General features: G+C 46.6%; 1 protein-coding gene across 2 annotated transcripts in view; it reads left to right on the forward strand.

The window, feature by feature from the left end:
- bag6l (BCL2 associated athanogene 6, like) overlaps positions 1 to 19335 on the forward strand; it is a 33486-nt gene that overhangs the window by 12328 nt on the left and 1823 nt on the right. Inside the window, exons 7-23 of one of the 2 annotated variants that reach the window (XM_083645750.1) lie at positions 816 to 1021; positions 1571 to 1700; positions 2739 to 2930; positions 3514 to 3745; positions 4786 to 4848; positions 5464 to 5753; positions 5894 to 5978; positions 6861 to 7189; positions 9027 to 9270; positions 10079 to 10248; positions 11557 to 11610; positions 11702 to 11804; positions 12336 to 12460; positions 13080 to 13214; positions 13560 to 13622; positions 13770 to 13961; positions 19121 to 19228. In XM_083645750.1, the coding sequence (XP_083501876.1) occupies positions 816 to 1021; positions 1571 to 1700; positions 2739 to 2930; positions 3514 to 3745; positions 4786 to 4848; positions 5464 to 5753; positions 5894 to 5978; positions 6861 to 7189; positions 9027 to 9270; positions 10079 to 10248; positions 11557 to 11610; positions 11702 to 11804; positions 12336 to 12460; positions 13080 to 13214; positions 13560 to 13622; positions 13770 to 13961; positions 19121 to 19228 (2721 nt within the window). The remainder of the gene's footprint in view (positions 1 to 815; positions 1022 to 1570; positions 1701 to 2738; positions 2931 to 3513; positions 3746 to 4785; positions 4849 to 5463; positions 5754 to 5893; positions 5979 to 6860; positions 7190 to 9026; positions 9271 to 10078; positions 10249 to 11556; positions 11611 to 11701; positions 11805 to 12335; positions 12461 to 13079; positions 13215 to 13559; positions 13623 to 13769; positions 13962 to 19120; positions 19229 to 19335) is intronic. The other variant, XM_083645751.1, reaches the window with a different exon arrangement.

Genomic DNA, 19335 nt, shown 5'->3' on the forward strand with positions numbered 1-19335 from the left:
ATTTTTTGATTCAAAGAACTTTATTACTTGCCGTTCCAACGTTTCCAGCTCTTCGGGCCGGGATTCCCCGGCGGATCCCTTTTCTCCAGCCATTGAGGCATATGAGCGATGCCTCGTTTCCAGGCCTGTTACAATCACGTCCTCCATTCTTGTATATTGCTCCAGTTCTTCCATTCTTCGCTCCAGACCATCAATTCTCGCATCTTTTTCCTTCACCAGCGTCTTTAGTTGCTTAACTTCCTCCATGAGGGTAAGCAGCGTAGCTTGCTGTTTAGCAACCACGCTAAGCTCCTCCGACAGGTTGTGAAGAGATTTTTTGATCTCCTCCAGCTCTCCTTCGACTCCGGATTTAGTTTTTGCGGGCATTTTTGCTTTTTCGTCTTTGTCTTCCTCTGTGTCACTTCTCAAGTTCCACCCTTTTGTTTCTCTTGGCTTTGTCATGCTTTGCTCTCAGCGTGGCGTCTGCACCTCTCCTGTGCTCCATCCGCCATCTTGACACGTCACGTGTGTCAAGATGTGACGAAAGACAAATGATGCGGCTGTAGACGAAAGACAAATGAACCAATAGCGTTAACCTTCTGCAGTAAATACAACTCGCTGACTCGGAGAAGCCGCTCCGACAGCCCGGTGAAGACAGGAGACTCGGTGTTCAGGAAATGCAGTTCTTCGTTCCGTGAGAACACTACCGCTTTTGTCCACAGGAGCCGCTAAAATAACCCAAAATGAAAGTTCCTCATAGCTGCTTTAAACTTCATATCACTTACCCAACAATGTATGTTTATTCGTGTGTAAAGTGCTGTGGTCGTGGGTTGTAGGGTCCGTCCAGTGACGGCAGCTCTCAGGTGGAGCCAGAGTCGTCCTCTCCCCCTGTGCCCTCCTCTTCCTCCTCCTCCTCCTCCTCTTCCTCTTCCTCGGCTGTGGGAGGTGCAGCATCACAGCCCATGGACACCAGCCCCCCCACTGCTCCAAACTCCTCCACCTCCTCCACCCAAACGGAGGGACCACCCCACTCTGCTGCAAAGTAAGTCACAGCACAATGACTTCCCTTTCATCTTCTACTTCCCTCGTTAATCTTTCTAACACATAACCTGTATTCCTCGTTTTTAGCTCGCAATCAAAACTGATGATGGTTTGTGCTGATGATGCTAATCAAACCAAACTTCTCAGGGTGACTTAAAAATCATATTTAAAGCTGGAAATAAGGTCCAGGTTGTAAAAAAAAACAGAATTCTCCTTTTAAAGGCCAACAACTACGGAAAGATGTGTCAGCAGCTCAATTATGAATTAGTATTAATAATGTATTATTAATAAGAATATTAATGTATTTATTTATTATGATTAATTATTAATTGCATACATTTTGAATTGCCGTGCTTAAATTGAACAAAATAGCAAGTGAACAAAAATTCAGTAACCGTAAGTAAATCTTAATCCTGGTTATTACCTGTGTTTTACTTGATTTCCTAACATTCAGTCTGCCACACTGCAGTTTCTAGAGGTGAGCTCATCCCATTCTGTGTGTGTGTGTGTGTGTGTGTGTGTGTGTGTGTGTGTGTGTGTGTGTGGTCAGTCACCCGAGCCCTGCAGAGTTGGTGGAGGTTCTCTCTGAGGTGAGGAGGGTGGAGGAGAGGATGCGTCCCTTCATTGAGAGGACCCATTCCATTCTGGGCGCAGCCACCTCAGCAGACTACAACAACAACGTAAGGATGGGTAGAAGTAGAGCTGCCGAAAATAATCGATTCAGAGATGCATCACGATGCTTAATAGGACGATTCTGAATCGATTAACAAATATCAAAAAACGTTTTTTTTTTTTTTTTTTTTTTTTTTTTTATAATCAAATAAAATAGAATGTAAGTACATGCAGTTGTTTATTTTAATTATGGATCATAATACAATGCAATTCCAAATGCACTTTTATTTTAAAAGTAGCCACACAGTGAGAAAAAAGAAAGTGAGAAAAAATAAATCATGTATTGCGGAAAAAGTGATGCATCGATTTAAGATGCATCGTATAATCGAATCGAATCGTAGACTTGTATAATGGAATCGTGAGATCAGTGAAGATGCACAGCTCTAGGTAGAAGTGGCACTGTGTGTGTGTGAGGCAGAGAACTGCACTTCATCAGTATCAAGTAGGGGTGGGTGGGTATTGAACCCCGGTATCAAACGGGTCCCGGGGCCGAATTTGTAAATACCGGAGGATCAATAAGTTCCCTTATCGGTACTGGACAAATTAAGAAAATAATTTCCTATTTATAATTGCTACATAAACGTTATCTTTCACATTCTATCTCACCAACTCCGTAAGACATGCCTATGATGTGTTTTTTTTGCGATTTCTGAACGAGAAAAGAGATCCTCTTTTCCGGGTTGCTCCGTCAGCTGCTGCCAGCGAGCACTGTGGATCAGTGGTTGTTAGCACTGTTGCCTCACAGCAAGAAGGTCCCGGGACGCAAGGGAAACATGCTTGTTTGGTACAGACCCCACCCAGTAAAAATCACATCACATTGATATATGTTTTTTTCTTCAGTGAAAATGAAATACAAACAATTGATATTCCCACTAAAATCGTATCACAATATCTCTCGGTATAATCGTAATATGATTTATTTATTTTTATTTATTTTTTGCATTATTGTGCAGGCGTAGCGTCGAGCCGCTTATTATGAACTCAGTCTGACTCTCTGGATTGCCAGGAGTTGTGTGAGAATCCACAGCGTGTGTTGTCGCTTGCAGACCCAGGAGAGAGAGGAGGACCAGCGCGTGCTCAACCAGGTGGGCGATGCCCTGCGTCTCCTTGGCAACAGCTTGGTGGTCCTGGGCGAGCTTCGCTGTAACCTGACCACGCCTCCACCGCGCCACCTCCACCTGCTCCGCCCCATGGCCCACCTAAACCCCCCCGTCCTGCTGCCACACATGCCCATTCCAGTAGGTGGTTTTTCTGTGTTCTGATGGTTGCTTTCATTTGTTAGAGCTGCTTCAGACGCTCCGTCTCTGTGCTCCACCAGTTCTTTCAGGCTGGCTTCGTTTAGCATGCCGATGTATCTAGCGTGTTACTTACCTCTGAGTCTGTCAGTGCCTGATCCATCAAAAGTAATGGTTCCACTCATTTCAGTGTTTTTAAGCTGTAGTCAACACAAGTCAATGTTACAAGTCACAAGTGTTCAACTGTAAGTCGCTCCATTAAGCTACATGGCCAGACTATCTCTGTTTCGCACAGTATAATTCACGTAATGTTACGTTCAACACATGAATCTAATGTTATTCGGTCGTAATCCTGTCTGTTTTCTGGGCAGCTACTTAAATTCAACACACACGTAAAGTTACTTTGCTCTGGAAAGTAGATGTAGATGTGCAGAATTTCTTAAAGGGCATTAGACAAATTTCCACAACACACAGTTCTTGTTACTCATAACTTTATATTTACATGCCCTTTGTGAAATAAATCCAAGAGATTTGTAATTGTCATGGTATTGGACCTGTAAGCAAATCTGAGTTTTCCCCCCTACAGATAAACCTAGGGACTACAGTGACTATGACATCTAATGGGAGACCAGCAGCCGAAGGGCAAGCCCTGCCCTCCCAGCCCCCCGGCCAATCAGGTCAGCAGGGTCAGGGCCAGGCACCGCCTCTTCAGCCTAACGGAACCAATCAGCAGCCGGGACAGGGAGGACCACGAGTGATCAGGATCACCCACCAAACCATGGAGCCCGTGGTCATGATGCAGATGAACCTGGACGGAGGTGTGTTTCCCTGACCTCCACTCGCTCTGAAGCACGTGACTTTACATGACGAGTTTCCCCCTGCTGCTGCACAGAGCCATGTCCGCTTGTTTATCAAGTTTATTCATATATTCAAATTGCACAAAATCTGACTCTGCACATCCAATAGCATACATATTGTTTACCTGCCAAAATAATACATTGCGTTTTTGTGTCATATCTATACATTCGTTTCAGTAAACCTACTACATTTCATTGAGATAATAAGGTATTAAACCCATGAATGCCTTTTGCATGCAAACAAAAAAGTCCACTTTACGTTGATTTCATTCTCATGGTCTGTTCAGGACAGTCAGCCTGTTATCGTTGCCTCGTAAAATTTGAAACGCCAAAACCGTCGTGTGAGAGCATGGAGTCTATCAGTTGTCATGGTGATGACTGTGTCCAATTCTTGCGGTAGAGTGGAGAGGGCGTCCCATAGTTTGTCAAGAGAGTTCGCCTAATGTTGCCTTCACACCCAGAGCCAAAATCGTGTTACTCGCTCGAGTTTGACTGAGCGAATTATTTGCCCAAGTTAAAAAATGTCAACTCGAGCGAACTTGGCGAATTTCGTGTCACACAGCTAAATTTGCTGCTCACGCTGTGTGATGAACGTGTGTCTCTGTGGTCAGTCAGTCAGTTTCCTGTGTGATGAACGTGTGTCTCTGTGGTCAGTCAGTCAGTTTCCTGTGTGTTGAACGTGTGTCTCTGTGGTCAGTCAGTCAGTTTCCTGTGTGTTGAACATGTGTGTCTGTGGTCAGTCAGTCAGTTTCCTGTGTGATGAACGTGTGTCTCTGTGGTCAGTCAGTCAGTTTCCTGTGTGATGAACGTGTGTGTCTGTGGTCAGTCAGTCAGTTTCCTGTGTGATGAACGTGTGTCTCTGTGGTCAGTCAGTCAGTTTCCTGTGTGATGAACGTGTGTGTCTGTGGTCAGTCAGTCAGTTTCCTGTGTGATGAACATGTGTCTCTGTGGTCAGTCAGTCAGTTTCCTGTGTGATGAACGTGTGTCTCTGTGGTGAACAGATGAAGCAGCCGTTGGGTCTCAAGCTGCAGGACAGACACACGCTGCAGGTGCAGGACAGCCTGGTGAGTCTGTTAATCTCTGTGATCAAACATCCCTCAACACATTCAGCAACAGTCATCATCACCTTGAAGGAGAACCTCACAATGCTGATTTGTTTTGCATATGATTTCACACATATCCCAAAACTGTAAACAGTTTTGTAGACATTTAGTTTGACAGTTACTGAGAGTTGATTTGAGTTAAGCTGTGGACCAGTGATGTCATCTCCTTTAACCCCTAGCTATGAGATGATAGGTTTATCTCTTGATATGATTCAATCTGCAATATGGGCTTCATCATGATTCAAAACAACGAGGATATAATGTAATCAATAAAATTCCTATGACAACAAAGTATAACTGGGCAGAATTATGTTAATCCCTTAGCCACAAATCTTTCTAGTGATGGTATTGGCTTACTACAAGGTAAACGTCAATTTAAAAAATGTCATTTCAAATCGTAAATAATATGATTTGGATGGAGAGCTTGTGAAATGGTGATGGTCAAGCGTCTCATCTGTGATGTACCCCATAATATATAACATCATCATTCTGGTCACGGGCCTGCTTCTCTAACATTCTACTGCCGTCCTTTTTCCAAGATCTCTCTGTGTAAGAATGCATTTCCTCCATGTCCAGGAGCTCCACCTGGCCACTCGCACGGAGTTCCTCCTGAGTTCATGCAGCCCATCATGCAGGCCATCCTCCACGAGATCTCCCACCAAGCCACAGCCAGAGGCCTGCTGGGAGCCTCCCCCAGCCCCGCCTCCACACCCGAGCCCCCACAGGCGCCTCACCCCGCCCACGCCAGGGTGCTCATCACCAGGCCCGCCTTCTCCCCCCGCATCCCTCAGCCCGTAGGAACCAGGGGAACCACCATTAACCTGAGGGCCACAGCGCCCCCTACAGCAGGGCTGCAGCCGGGACAGGTAAGGCAAGAGGAAATCTAGAGAGAGGCTAGTAGTGATGCGCGGGCTACTCGGATGAGTTTGTCCTTTTCATAATGTTGTTGTTCATGTAGGTAATGCCATAACCTTCTGATGTGCATGCTCTCTCCCACCTTGAGCAGGGCACACCGCTGGCTCCTTCCCCTCTCACCCAGATGATCAGTGGTCTGGTGGGACAACTGCTGATGCCGGGTGCAGCACAGCCAGGTGAGCGGCCCAACTTCAGCCCAACTTCATGCGTCCTTCACATTTGTTTCTCAAATGTCACATTAGTTTCAATCAAACTATGGCCTGGCAACATATCGATATTATATTGATATTGTGATATGAGACCACAGATATCTTCTCAGATTTTTGATGATATGGCTTAAGTGTCGTCTTTTCCTGGTTTTAAAGGCTTATATAAAGTGATGTCATTTTCTAACTGTTCTGGCTGTTCTATTATTTGCCTTTACCCACTTAGTCATTATATCCAAAATCTCGTTGTGTAAATTAGGGCTGTGCAATTAATTGAATTTGAACTCAATTACAATTTTGGCTTACCACAATTATGAAAACAAGATACTCGAGATAAAACAATTATTTTTTTACATTATTTATTCTAGTTAGCCTGTTTATCTACATTTCTACTTTTCTTTTGATTTATTTCTTTGTTTTTCAGTTCAATTGTTTTTTCAAGTTCTATAATGCAAAAGTCAAGTGAGTAATCGCGTGAAATAATCGTGATCTCATCAAATCATTCAAAAATTATGATTATTATGATTTTTGCCATAATCGAGCACCCCTCGTGTAAATATTTTGTGAAAGCATCATCGATATTGAGGTATTTGATCAAAAATATTGTGATTTTGATTTTGTCCATATCGTCCAGCACTACATGTGACTTTGACTAGTTACAACAGAACATTTGGCCGACTTCGTAGAAAATACCGAGATATACTTATACATACATATACTGTATATCGTGCATCACTGTTTCTAACTGCCTGTTAGAAATAGCAAGATATTATTTTTGGTCCACTCCACATCCACCAGGCCTAAATCAAACATGACACGGCTGACTTTGTCCTGGTTGTCCAATCTCCCCAGGTGATCCCACATCCACCTCCTCTTCCACGCATTCCCACTCCTTCTCCTTCTCCACCTCCTCTTCGTCTGACTCTTCCTCCTTTTCCACCACCCCTCCTCCCCCTCCCTCCGCCAACACCTCCGGACAGACCTCCACCCCCACCACCAACACCACCTCCGTGGGCCAGCCGGCGGAGGGGGCTCCTGAGGGAAACCTAGCCCAGCTCCTGGGCTCTCTGCTGGGGGGAGCGGCGGGGCCAGGTGCCCCAGGCTCTGGAGCCGCACCGTCCATCACTGTGACAGTGCCTGGGATGCCAGGCTTCTTCCAGGGCATGTCACACTTCACACCGGTGAGTGTCTGTAATGGGTTTGTAAATACAAAGGTGGCTCAGAGATGTGACTTGAAATGGATGTGCTGACTTCCTGTCTCACTTCCTGTCTCATCTGCTGAATCTTTTGAGTAAAAAAGGAGGAAAAGTCATTGACATGATTGAGTGAAGAGTTGTTCAGGGGCTACTTTCACTTGGGGGATCATCAGCCTATCGACAGTGTTGTTGATGAGGTCTGAGAACAAATATTGTCTCTTCAATTCCAACCTGTAGGTGCAGAGTTGTTCTTTGTAAATGTCAGGATTTAGAATGAAGGAGCAGTTTTGCCTGAAATGAACATGAACATTTGACAGAATCAAAGTATGGGTCCAGAGTGTCAAAGCCACGCCCTCTTCTGGGTTCGGCATGCATGGGGCCTAAGGGATTTCATTCCCCATTCATTTTCCCCATAGACGTTTTGTAAAATCCTTATAAAAAGAGTTGCTTTATTATGCCCTCTGCTGGTTGGATGCATGCATTGCACCAAAGTCAAATAATGGGAAGCAGTGTTTGCTTTTTAGTTTATAGTTTTTTTCCTTCAATTTGGCACTTTTCATTCCGCCAAAAATGCCTCTGCAGGACAAACACTGGAACATGCAGAACGAGTACAAGTCAGGGGCCAGTTGCACCAACAGGGCTTAAGACTGGGTATAAGCTAAGTCGGTCATAACTTTACGACCTAACAGCTACGCCGGTTGCACCAAGAGGGCTTAAACCTTATTTTCACTAAGCCCAGGCGTAACTCTCCTCTCAGGAGGAGGCGTAAAGTGCCTGTGCCTGTAAGAGATCTCCGTGGTAGTCTATCAGCGGAGACCTGCTGTGATTGAGTCCTCACGGTCCTCATCGTCATAAAGTCGCCTTCGAAGCATGACGTTCGATTATAACAAACTAGTTGTGTGGCTTAGCCTTCCCAAATGTTGAGGGTCGTTTTTTAGAATTTAATACATAGAATTGGGAACGTTAACATTCAATTTCATTCAGACTGCCTGGCACTCAATCGCCGCCATTTTCCCCCGGAGCTTCCACAGGAGGAGGGAGGATGGGAGGAGGGAGGGTGGGAGGAGGGAGGGTGTAGTGACGCACATACAGTAGTGGCCATATGGCACAGTGATGCTCCAAGCAGGTCGCGAGGCACATTTTTGGGCCAATCGGGGGGCATTCCCCAGCAATTCACATGGACGCGCATTGCTGTTAGCCGTCATGGATGTTCTCTCTCTCCCTCATTATGTAACCTTGCTGCGCATAACATTACTTATTTGCGGGAGTGCATGGGAGAAGTCTCCCGCTAGTGTTGTTGATGCCCAGTGTGATGGCACATGGTTGGCAGAGAAACGTATGTTTGCTGCGTCGCGTGTAACGTTAGTTTAGAGGAGGCTCTGCCTCTGACCAAACTGACCAGACAACCGCATGCATTAGGCGCGCATGCGTGAGCCCCGTTTCCATGGATACGCGACTGAAAACATGGGAAGTTACCAGACAACAGCGAACAGCGAACAACGCCGGATTGAACAAGTCGAATCCTGGCAAACATGACAGAACATCGCCGAACATCGCCAAACACGAACAGACAAGGACAGACAGCTATGGCACACCAAACGAACATTTGTCCTTGTTCGTGTTTGTTTGAGAATGTTCGTTTGGTGTGCCATGGGCTTAAGACCGACGTAGGAGTTACGACCAGGCGTAGTTAAGACCAGTTGGTGCAACCGGCCCCTGTTGTTTAGCAAGCAAGCGAACACAGACCACACAATGATACAACATTGTTGAATTTGTTTGAATTGACTCATAAAATGTGTTTGTTGATGGCGACCCCGGCCAGCAGCCCCCTGCCGCTCCGGGCACTCCGACCCCCCCTCAGACCACTGGCCCTCAGGCCCCTCCCCCTCCTCAGGCCGGAGACTCTCTGAGCCCGGAGCTGTTCACCGGCATCGTCCAGGGCGTGCTGTCCACCATGATGGGCTCTCTGGGGGCCCAGCAGGGCACCGGAGAGAGCATCGCCCAGTTCATCCAGAGGCTGTCCCAGACCAGCAACCTGTTCACGCCAGGCTCCGGGGACGCGGTGGGTGAGTCACACATGTTTGGCAGGTTACATCATTCAAATGTTGTCAATTAATCAGAAGCTTCTAAAGCTGCGACATCATTTTCTGTTCAAAGCCACAGTCTGGTGTATGTAAACATCTGACCAATGGAAGTCAGTGTGATATAGTGAATTATAAGTGAAATAATCTGTCTGTAAACAATTGTTGGGAAAATTACTTGCCATGCACAAAGTAAATGTCCTTGTCAAACTTGTTTGGGAACATGAAATCTGTGCAGTGGTTTTAATGACCTAAGTGTATGTAAACTTCAGACTTCCACTGTATCAGAGGTGGACTACAGTGACTGGCTGATATCAGATTTTTATGAAAGGGAAAATTAACAGACAAAAATGTCTGTTAATTAACAGACAAAAATGTCTGTTCATTTTAGGGCAGGGTATTGCCACTGATTCTCTGATTCAATATCAATATTTCAGTTATAACTATTTTTGCTTGGATATGAAAGAGATGATCAAAGAACTAATGCTGTTGTACAAGGAACCTTCTGCCCTGCTGCGTTATTAAAAACATGAATGTTTACAGATGTTTATGAGATCTCGTTGCACGAATAAAAACCAAACCACTAACAGGATTCAAGCTTCAAGCATCCACGGGAAAAGCAATTACATTAAAATATCGATATTGGGATTTATGAATCGATATTAGTCCCTTCAAATGAATATCTATTCAATATCGATATATAGATTGTTTTTTAACCCAGCCCTACAGTAGTTAATTGACCTGCTCAAATCCATATTTCTCAACCCCTGACTGTGCTGTGGGTCTCTGGCAGGCTTCTTTGGTGACCTGCTGTCCCTGGTGTGTCAGAGCTTCTCCATGGTGGACATGGTGCTGTTACTCCACGGGAATGCCCAGCCGCTGAGCCGCATCCAGCCCCAGCTCAGCGCCTTCTTCACCGAGCACTACCTCCAGGGCCGCGAGCCCACTGATGCTAACATAGCTGTAAGCACTACCTCCAGGGCCGCGAGCCCACTGATGCTAACATAGCTGTAAGCACTACCTCCAGGGCCACGAGCCCACTGATGCTAACATAGCTGTAAGCACTACCTCCAGGGCCCGCTAGCCCACTGACGCTAACATAGCTGTAAGCACTACCTCCAGGGCCCGCTAGCCCACTGACGCTAACATAGCTGTAAGCACTACCTCCAGGGCCCGCTAGCCCACTGATGCTAACATAGCTGTAAGCACTACCTCCAGGGCCGCGAGCCCACTGACGCTAACATAGCTGTAAGCACTACCTCCAGGGCCGCGAGCCCACTGACGCTAACATAGCTGTAAGCACTACTTCCAGGGCCGCGAGCCCACTGATGCTAACATAGCTGTAAGCACTACCTCCAGGGCCGCGAGCCCACTGATGCTAACATAGCTGTAAGCACTACCTCCAGGGCCGCGAGCCCACTGACGCTAACATAGCTGTAAGCACTACCTCCAGGGCCGCGAGCCCACTGATGCTAACATAGCTGTAAGCACTACCTCCAGGGCCACGAGCCCACTGATGCTAACATAGCTGTAAGCACTACCTCCAGGGCCCGCTAGCCCACTGACGCTAACATAGCTGTAAGCACTACCTCCAGGGCCGCGAGCCCACTGATGCTAACATAGCTGTAAGCACTACCTCCAGGGCCGCGAGCCCACTGACGCTAACATAGCTGTAAGCACTACCTCCAGGGCCGCGAGCCCACTGATGCTAACATAGCTGTAAGCACTACCTCCAGGGCCGCTAGCCCACTGATGCTAACATAGCTGTAAGCACTACCTCCAGGGCCGCGAGCCCACTGATGCTAACATAGCTGTAAGCACTACCTCCAGGGCCGCGAGCCCACTGATGCTAACATAGCTGTAAGCACTACCTCCAGGGCCGCGAACCCACTGATGCTAACATAGCTGTAAGCACTACCTCCAGGGCCCGCTAGCCCACCGACGCTAACATAGCTGTACATAGCTAAACTAGGCCGTGTTGGGTCCTTGAGTTTGAACGAATTGGGCCTGGAAAGTCTGGAAAAGTCATTGAATTTGATGTTTAAGAAGGTGCGGGAATCCTGTTATTTATTCGCTGCCTTTCATGATGCTACATCGACAATGTGACAACCTTGTTGACTGTCCACACATCAGCCAAGTTTCCCCAGTCCATCAGCTCCATCAGCTCTATAGGAAATTAATTGCTCACGACTTCATGGTGTTGCTCACTATGTGAATGCATGGTCGAGTTGGTCTCACAGTGAAGAGTTTAACAAGACGTTCTCTCTGCAGACAGCAGCTGAGGACCTCATCAACGGCCTGGAGGAGTACATAGCCGAGAGCTTTGTAAGGCCAACTTCATCATGCACACACTCATTCAGACCGTTGCCAGCCATCTGATGTCTGTTACTAATGGTGAATGCTGTGTTGTGTCCAGGCCACAGTGACGGTGCGAGAGGGAGTGGAAATCGTCCAGACCAACATGTCCTTCCTCAGACAGCAGTTCACACGAATGGCCTCGCACATCCTGCGCTGCAACGGTAAAAACACTGTGGGGAAGTCACTGGCCACTAGGGGGTCTAACGGGTTCACACAATTCACAGTTCACTTCGGACACAGTGGTATGTATGTGACGCGCAGTGGGCAAGCTGCAGGGTGGGCCAGGCCGCGAGCCCGCGCAGCAGGCGAGCCTAGGAATCGATTGCTAGTATATATAATAATATATATTTAATTATTATATATTTTAATTTATTCTACTTATGTATTTTATTATTTTCACAGTCTAGTTTAATTTTTTATTTCAATTTACAACAATGTTTTTTAACACCTTTCGTCTTTTTCATCTCAGTTTTAGTTTTTCATGGTATCCTTAAAATCTTGCGCTGTTCATTAGTTAATTTGCAATGCGTATTGAACCTAAAGCTTTGTACCTAAACGGTTCATATTGTCACACCCCTACTGGCCACACTTGCGATGCTAGAGTAACCCAGTTATTGCCCATACCCTGGTTACAGGTCTTACTCTGGTTCAACTGTTTCCCTGAACCTTGGATCCCCTGTCTCTTCCTGTAGATCACACGTTTGGGCCGCGCCTGCTGCTGCTCTGCACCCAGGGCCTGTTTGAGTGTCTGGCCCTCAACCTCTACTGCCTCGGAGGCGAGCAGAGAGCCCTGACCGCTGTCATCAACCACCGCATTGTTAGTGTTCAACATTTAGAGCCCTTAGCTTTATGCACACTTCCTTCCATACAAGTCCAACTGTGATTTACTGTATGCCACCATGCATGGTCAATTTGATCCATTTATGTAATTTAAGGCAGCTACTCTATACTGAGCTTTAAAAACACTCGGACTGGGACACAGTTTTTGACATTTTAAATGTGTACTTTGATATAGTTTGAGTAGAGTGAAGTCGCTATTAAATCAATCAATTTAACTACATCGTTGAAGAGGACATGAAACATGACTGTGACATATGAGGCGTTTCACCTCAGACAAGACAGGACACTGCTTTCAAGTCAGAATTTTTTTTACCGAGATTTGCTAGAAAGATGAACAACATTTCAGCTTTTCAACAACTAAAAAACGAGGGCGCTGCTAGATCATGTCATTATGTTGACTGTACAGTACCGTATAAGTATTTTGAACATTTTGATGAATCAAAACAACCACAAACCAAGTCAGAAGACAAGACAGGAAAGATAGGGAGGGAGAGAAGAGATGACATGCAGCAATGGGCCACGGGTTGGTTTTGAGCCACCAGGGGGCGCCCCTGTTAGCTGTGTTTTAACGTCACTCTGTATCCCACTGTTTACAGAGGAGGATGTCTGCAGAAGTCAACCCCAGTCTGGTGAACTGGTTGACCAGCATGATGTCTATGAGGCTCCACATCATACTGGAGCACAACCCAGTTACCGAGGAGCAGATCCAGCACTATGTAATCTACACACAGGTAGAACCTGAGACTTTGAATTGAGATCCAGCACGATGTCATCTACACACAGGTAGAACCTGAGACTTTGAATTGAGAAAATCAACCCAAAGTGGTCTTTAATAAAGCAGATAGTAAGTACATACAGTTTGATATATCACATGATAAAATGCCCTTTCATTCAGTAAGGAGGGGTATTGCTAAAAAGGATTTAAATGATCAAAACCAGTATAGGTGACAAAAAAGTCCACATTGTCCAGCCCTAATAACACAGTATAACACAGTATTGAAGAAAGGTTTCAATGTTTAGGCGCAGATTCATTTGGGCGTTTAAACTAATGGTGTGATACTTGGGTGCCGTTTCAGAGCGAGTCCAGCCAGAGGACAGAGGCTGAGGCTGAGCAGCAGGCACAAAGTCACAATGTGGAGGTGCCTTTTTTTTAAACACTTTAATTGTAGATTTTTCATTTGTCAGACAGGACCTTAATATGAGTCAATGACAGGCTCCTCTAATCATTTACCCTCTTGTCTGTCTGTCTCTTTCTGTCTCTGTCTCTCTGTCTCTCTCACCCCCAGATGGAGGAGAGTCTGTCTCCAGCTGTGGGCTCCACGGCGGAGGAGGCCATGGCGTCGTCGGGTGACGGCGGCCAGACGGGGGCGTCGCCCGGAGAGAACACGCCCGCCTCCTGCAGGGTGTTGTCAGGGGAGACGCAGGGTTCCGCCCCCACGCTGCGGGAGGCGGAGCCCTGGGCTGCTGCTGTACCACCTGTAAGGAGCTGATACTGGTCTTTTGTCACTTTCATCCACCTCTTCATACAGTAGGAGGATATGATGCAGTCATGTGATATTTAGTGGAGAGTTGGTCAACAGTTCACTGGTTGGAAATGGACAGAACATGACGTTTCCCAGCGAGGTCAAGATGAACTGTTTAGGAATAGCAGTTAGGAGTTTTTTCAGTCAAGGGGGATAGCCGCCTGCTATTGGTCCGCGATCGGCGAGTTGCGCGATCACTGGACAGGTGACTTGTCAATCACGCCCCAAAGCATAGTCTGCTTCATCATTCATTTTGCCTCATTTACTCTAAATGGGGCCATAATTTACCAAATGAACATCAGAATGTATTGAAGAAAACTTGAAACTAGCGATCGAGGCCATAAACTCACTAGAGTGTTTACTGAGGTCTGAAGTTCAGTTAACACATTCACTGCCAGCCGTTTTTTTTTTACTGTAGGTAGGTTCTGCCAGAGGGTTTTTTTGAGGATTCTGGCTCATCTTTCAAGACCCGAGGATTCTTTTCTGCTAAGATTTTGTGAACACACAATATCTCAAAAGAACTAATAGAATGTGTGCGTTCTCTGTCTAAAAGAGTTAGTTTGTACAGTTAGTAGTTATGTAAGCATTAGCAGTTGAATACAGCATGGTTTCAGCGTCTGAAAAATTATTCTGAGATAAACGGCTTTTTGTGAAATTCGATAGAACAGTCACTTTAACCATTCATTTTTGGCATCAGTAAGACGTCAGACATCTAAACAATAGTTTTGAACAGTAATTTCGTCCATAACAGCAGGAAACACCCCTCTCCTTCAAACTCCTCCCTCCGTGTGTGTTCTTCTTGGCTGCAGCGGGCATGTCACAAGCTTGTTTCTGTTGCTGCTGTAACTTCGCGTCACCAGGCTCACTGCTGCTGCTGCCTGTCTGCTGGCGGCCGCTGTGCAAGTCTGGATCGGCTCGCTCGTTTCTTGTGGTTTGTGTTGAGAGCTTTGATGAAGCTTTTGCGATTCTGGTCTTATTTATGCTGCGTGTTTCAAAGTGTGTTCCACCCGTAATCTATTATGCAAATTTGCAATCCCGCACCGCCAGCAATCAGCGCGAAAACCATTTTCACGAGAATGGCTTCCTCACACTGCTTTTTGCTTGCCTTCCTCTAGTCTGGGAGAGCACTGTCGCCACTTAGTGGGTCGGTGGAATGGGTTGTACATGTTCGGTGGCTCCAATATTGATATAAGAGATGTAAAAGGGTTAGATGCACATCCCACGGTCAAAAAAAAAAAAATCATTTTTTTGACGTATTAACACATTGAATGCCAGCCATGTTTTCATTCCTGTAGGTAAGTTGTGCCAGGGGTGTTTTTGACGATTCTGGCTCATTTTAGAACAGCCGAGGATTCTTTTCTGTTAAGAATTCATGAACATCAATCATCTAAAAATAACTAATAGAATGTGTGCTTTCTCTGTCTAAAAGAGTTAGTTTGCAGAGTTAGTAGTTATGTAGATATTAGCCGTTGAGTACAGCATGGTTTCAGCGTCTGGAAATGTATTCAGAGATAAATGGCTTTTTGTGAAACAGTCACTTTAACCATTCATTTTTGGCATCAGTAAGACCGTCAGACATTCTAAACAATAGTTTTGAACAGTAATTTCCTCCATAACAACAGGAAACACCCCTCTCATTCAAACTCCTCCCTCCGTGTGTCTTCTCCTCCTTCCTCCTGGCTTCAGCGGGCGTGTCAGAAGCGCGTTGTGCTGCCTGCCTGTCTGTCTGCGTGCCTGCCTGCCTGCTTGCCTGTCGGGCAAGACGAGTCTGAAATGGAATACTGTAAAATCGCGTCGCCATTTCCTTGAATGGCTTGCTTCCGCGGTGTGTGTGTGTGTGTGTGTGTGTGTGTGTGTGTGTGTGTGTGTGTGTGTGTGTGTGTGTGTGTGTGTGTGTGTGTTCGCGCGTTGCTGCGCGGCTCTGGGGGGAAGGGATCTCTGTCCGTTCTGTGTGCCGCGGGAGGCGGCTGCTTTTGTGGCTTTTGGGTCCCGTGGCTGTGACTTCTCTCGGTCTCTGTCGCCACTTAGTGGTCGGTAAAATAGATTACACACATGCTCTTGCTCCAAATAGTTAACTCGAAGATGTAAAAGGGGTTGATTGATGTCCCACTGTCAAAAAAAAAAAATCTTTATGTAAGACGAGTTAGTCCGTCCTTGGCACTTAAGCGTTGGATTATGTAAGACGAGTTAGGTCGTCTATGGCACTTAATGAGTTAACACGTTAATTGCCAAGAACGAGTTGAGTCGTCAAACACAATCCAGCTGTTCACTGCCAACGACGAGTAGAGTCGTCAAAAAAATGATTTTTTTTTTTTTGACCGTGGGATGTGCATCTAACCCTTTTACATCTCTTATATAATTATTGGAGCCACCGAACGTTTACAACCCATTCCACCGACCCACTAAGTGGCAACAGTGCTCTCCTGACTAGAGGAAGGAAAGCATTTTTTTTAACTTGTCACGCCATTCTCACCCCAGCCATTCTCATGAAAATGGATGGGGGAAAACGCTTTCTTTTTCGCGCTGATTGCTGGCGATGCGGGATTGCAAATTTGGAACACACTTTGAAACACGCAGCATGAATATGACCAGAATCGCAAAAGCTTCTCTCAACCAAAACTCCAAGAAGCGAGCGAGTCCATGCCGACTTCCTCAAACAGCGGCCGTGCAGACAGGCACAGGACAGCAGCAAAGCACTGAGACTGTGACGGCCGCTGCAGCCAAGAAGAGGGAGGAGTTGAAGCAACTCTCCCTCTCGCTCTCTCCCTCTCTCTCTCTCTCTCTCTCGCTCTCTCTCTCTCCCTCCCTCCCTCTCTCTCTCTCTCTCTCTCTCTCCCTCTCCCCCTCTCACTAGGATTAAACCTAGTGCGTCTCCCTCCCGAGAGGGAGGGAGAGAGAGAGGGAGGGAGAGCGAGAGAGAGAGAGAGAGAGAGAGAGGGAGGGAGAGCGAGGGGAAGGGAGAGAGAGAGAGAGAGAGAGAGAGCGAGAGGGGGAGGGAGAGAGAGAGAGAGAGAGAGAGAGAGAGCGAGAGGGGGAGGGAGAGAGAGAGAGAGAGAGAGCCAAAAATGAATGGTTAAAGTGACAGTTCTATCGAATTTCACAAAAAGCCGTTTATCTCTGAATATTTTTTCTGACGCTAAAACCATGCTGTATTCAACTGCTAATGCTTACATAACTACTAACTCTACAAACTAACTCTTTTAGACAGAGAAAGTACACATTCTATTAGTACTTTTGAGATATTGTATGTTCACAAACTCCAAGCAGAAAATAATCCTCGGCTCTTGTAAAATGAGCCACAATCCTCAAAAAACGGCTTGGCAGAAGCTACCTACAGCAAGAAAAAAACGGCTGGCAGTCAATGTGTTAATACGTCATTGGCAGTCAACCGTTGGATTTTCTTTGACGGATTAATACGTCATTGGCAGTGAACATGTTAAGTGAGATGTAGGTTGCTTTCCCCATTGACTTCTATACAATCACACTTCTTTTTGGAGCTAGTCAAGTTGCTCCCTGTACTGCAGGCCATTTCAAAGAATGCCGGTTTGAGGCACTTCCGCATTGCCTTCATTTTTCAGAACCATTTCCACACACTGTGTTCAGTGTAGAGTTTTAGTGCCCCGTGAGCTAAATGCTGTTTCAGAGAATCTTTCACCCTAACAAGAAAACACACACACACAGACACACACACACAATACACAAGTGTCACGGTACAAGTTGAAGATATTGATATGATCAGCTCTCTGCTGGTACATCTCCTCACCAGCAGCTTGTGTGATTAACACTGGGTCGTCTGTGACAGGAGTGTGTGTGTGATTAACACTGGGTCGTCTGTGACAGGAGTGTGTGTGTGATTAACACTGGGTCGTCTGTGACAGGAGTGTGTGTGTGATTAACACTGGGTCGTCTGTGACAGGAGTGGGTGTGTGATTAACACTGGGTCGTCTGTGACAGGAGTGAGTGTGTGATTAACACTGGGTCGTCTGTGACAGGAGTGGATGTGTGATTAACACTGGGCCGTCTGTGACAGGAGTGGGTGTGTGATTAACACTGGGCCGTCTGTGACAGGAGTGGGTGCTTGTGTGATTAACACTGGGCCGTCTGTGACAGGAGTGGATGTGTGATTAACACTGGGTCGTCTGTGACAGGAGTGGGTGTGTGTGATTAACACTGGGTCGTCTGTGACAGGAGTGTGTGTGTGATTAACACTGGGTCATCTGTGACAGGAGTGTGTGTGTGATTAACACTGGGTCATCTGTGACAGGAGTGGGTGTGTGTGATTAACACTGGGTCGTCTGTGACAGGAGTGGGTGTGTGATTAACACTGGGCCGTCTGTGACAGGAGTGGATGTGTGATTAACACTGGGTCGTCTGTGACAGGAGTGGATGTGTGATTAACACTGGGCCGTCTGTGACAGGAGTGGATGTGTGATTAACACTGGGCCGTCTGTGACAGGAGTGGATGTGTGATTAACACTGGGTCGTCTGTGACAGGAGTGGGTGTGTGATTAACACTGGGCCGTCTGTGACAGGAGTGGGTGTGTGATTAACACTGGGTCGTCTGTGACAGGAGTGGATGTGTGATTAACACTGGGTCGTCTGTGACAGGAGTGGGTGTGTGATTAACACTGGGTCGTCTGTGACAGGAGTGGGTGCTTGTGTGATTAACACTGGGTCATCTGTGACAGGAGTGGGTGTGTGATTAACACTGGGTCGTCTGTGACAGGAGTGGGTGTGTGATTAACACTGGGTCGTCTGTGACAGGAGTGGATGTGTGATTAACACTGGGCCGTCTGTGACAGGAGTGGGTGTGTGTGATTAACACTGGGCTGTCTGTGACAGGAGTGGGTGTGTGATTAACACTGGGCCGTCTGTGACAGGAGTGGGTGTGTGTGATTAACACTGGGCTGTCTATGACAGGAGTGGATGTGTGATTAACACTGGGCCGTCTGTGACAGGAGTGTGTGTGTGATTAACACTGGGTCGTCTGTGACAGGAGTGGGTGTGTGTGATTAACACTGGGTCGTCTGTGACAGGAGTGTGTGTGTGATTAACACTGGGTCGTCTGTGACAGGAGTGGGTGTGTGTGATTAACACTGGGTCGTCTGTGACAGGAGTGGGTGCCCATCATCAGGCATGACATGCTCTCTCAGAGGAAGATCAAGGCGCAGCCTCCGCTGTCTGACGCCTACCTGCACGGCATGCCCGCCAAGAGGAGGAAGGTGAGCTCTGACATTCATGCTTCACTCCCAAATCAATAATGCCCTTTTCCTCTTATCTGTATACTCATCCATTTAGACTCTAAATGGATGAGTATACAGATCTATTT

The sequence above is a fragment of the Poromitra crassiceps genome, assembly GCF_964638095.1.
Source record: "Poromitra crassiceps genome assembly, chromosome: 11".
Lineage (NCBI taxonomy): Eukaryota > Metazoa > Chordata > Actinopteri > Beryciformes > Melamphaidae > Poromitra > Poromitra crassiceps.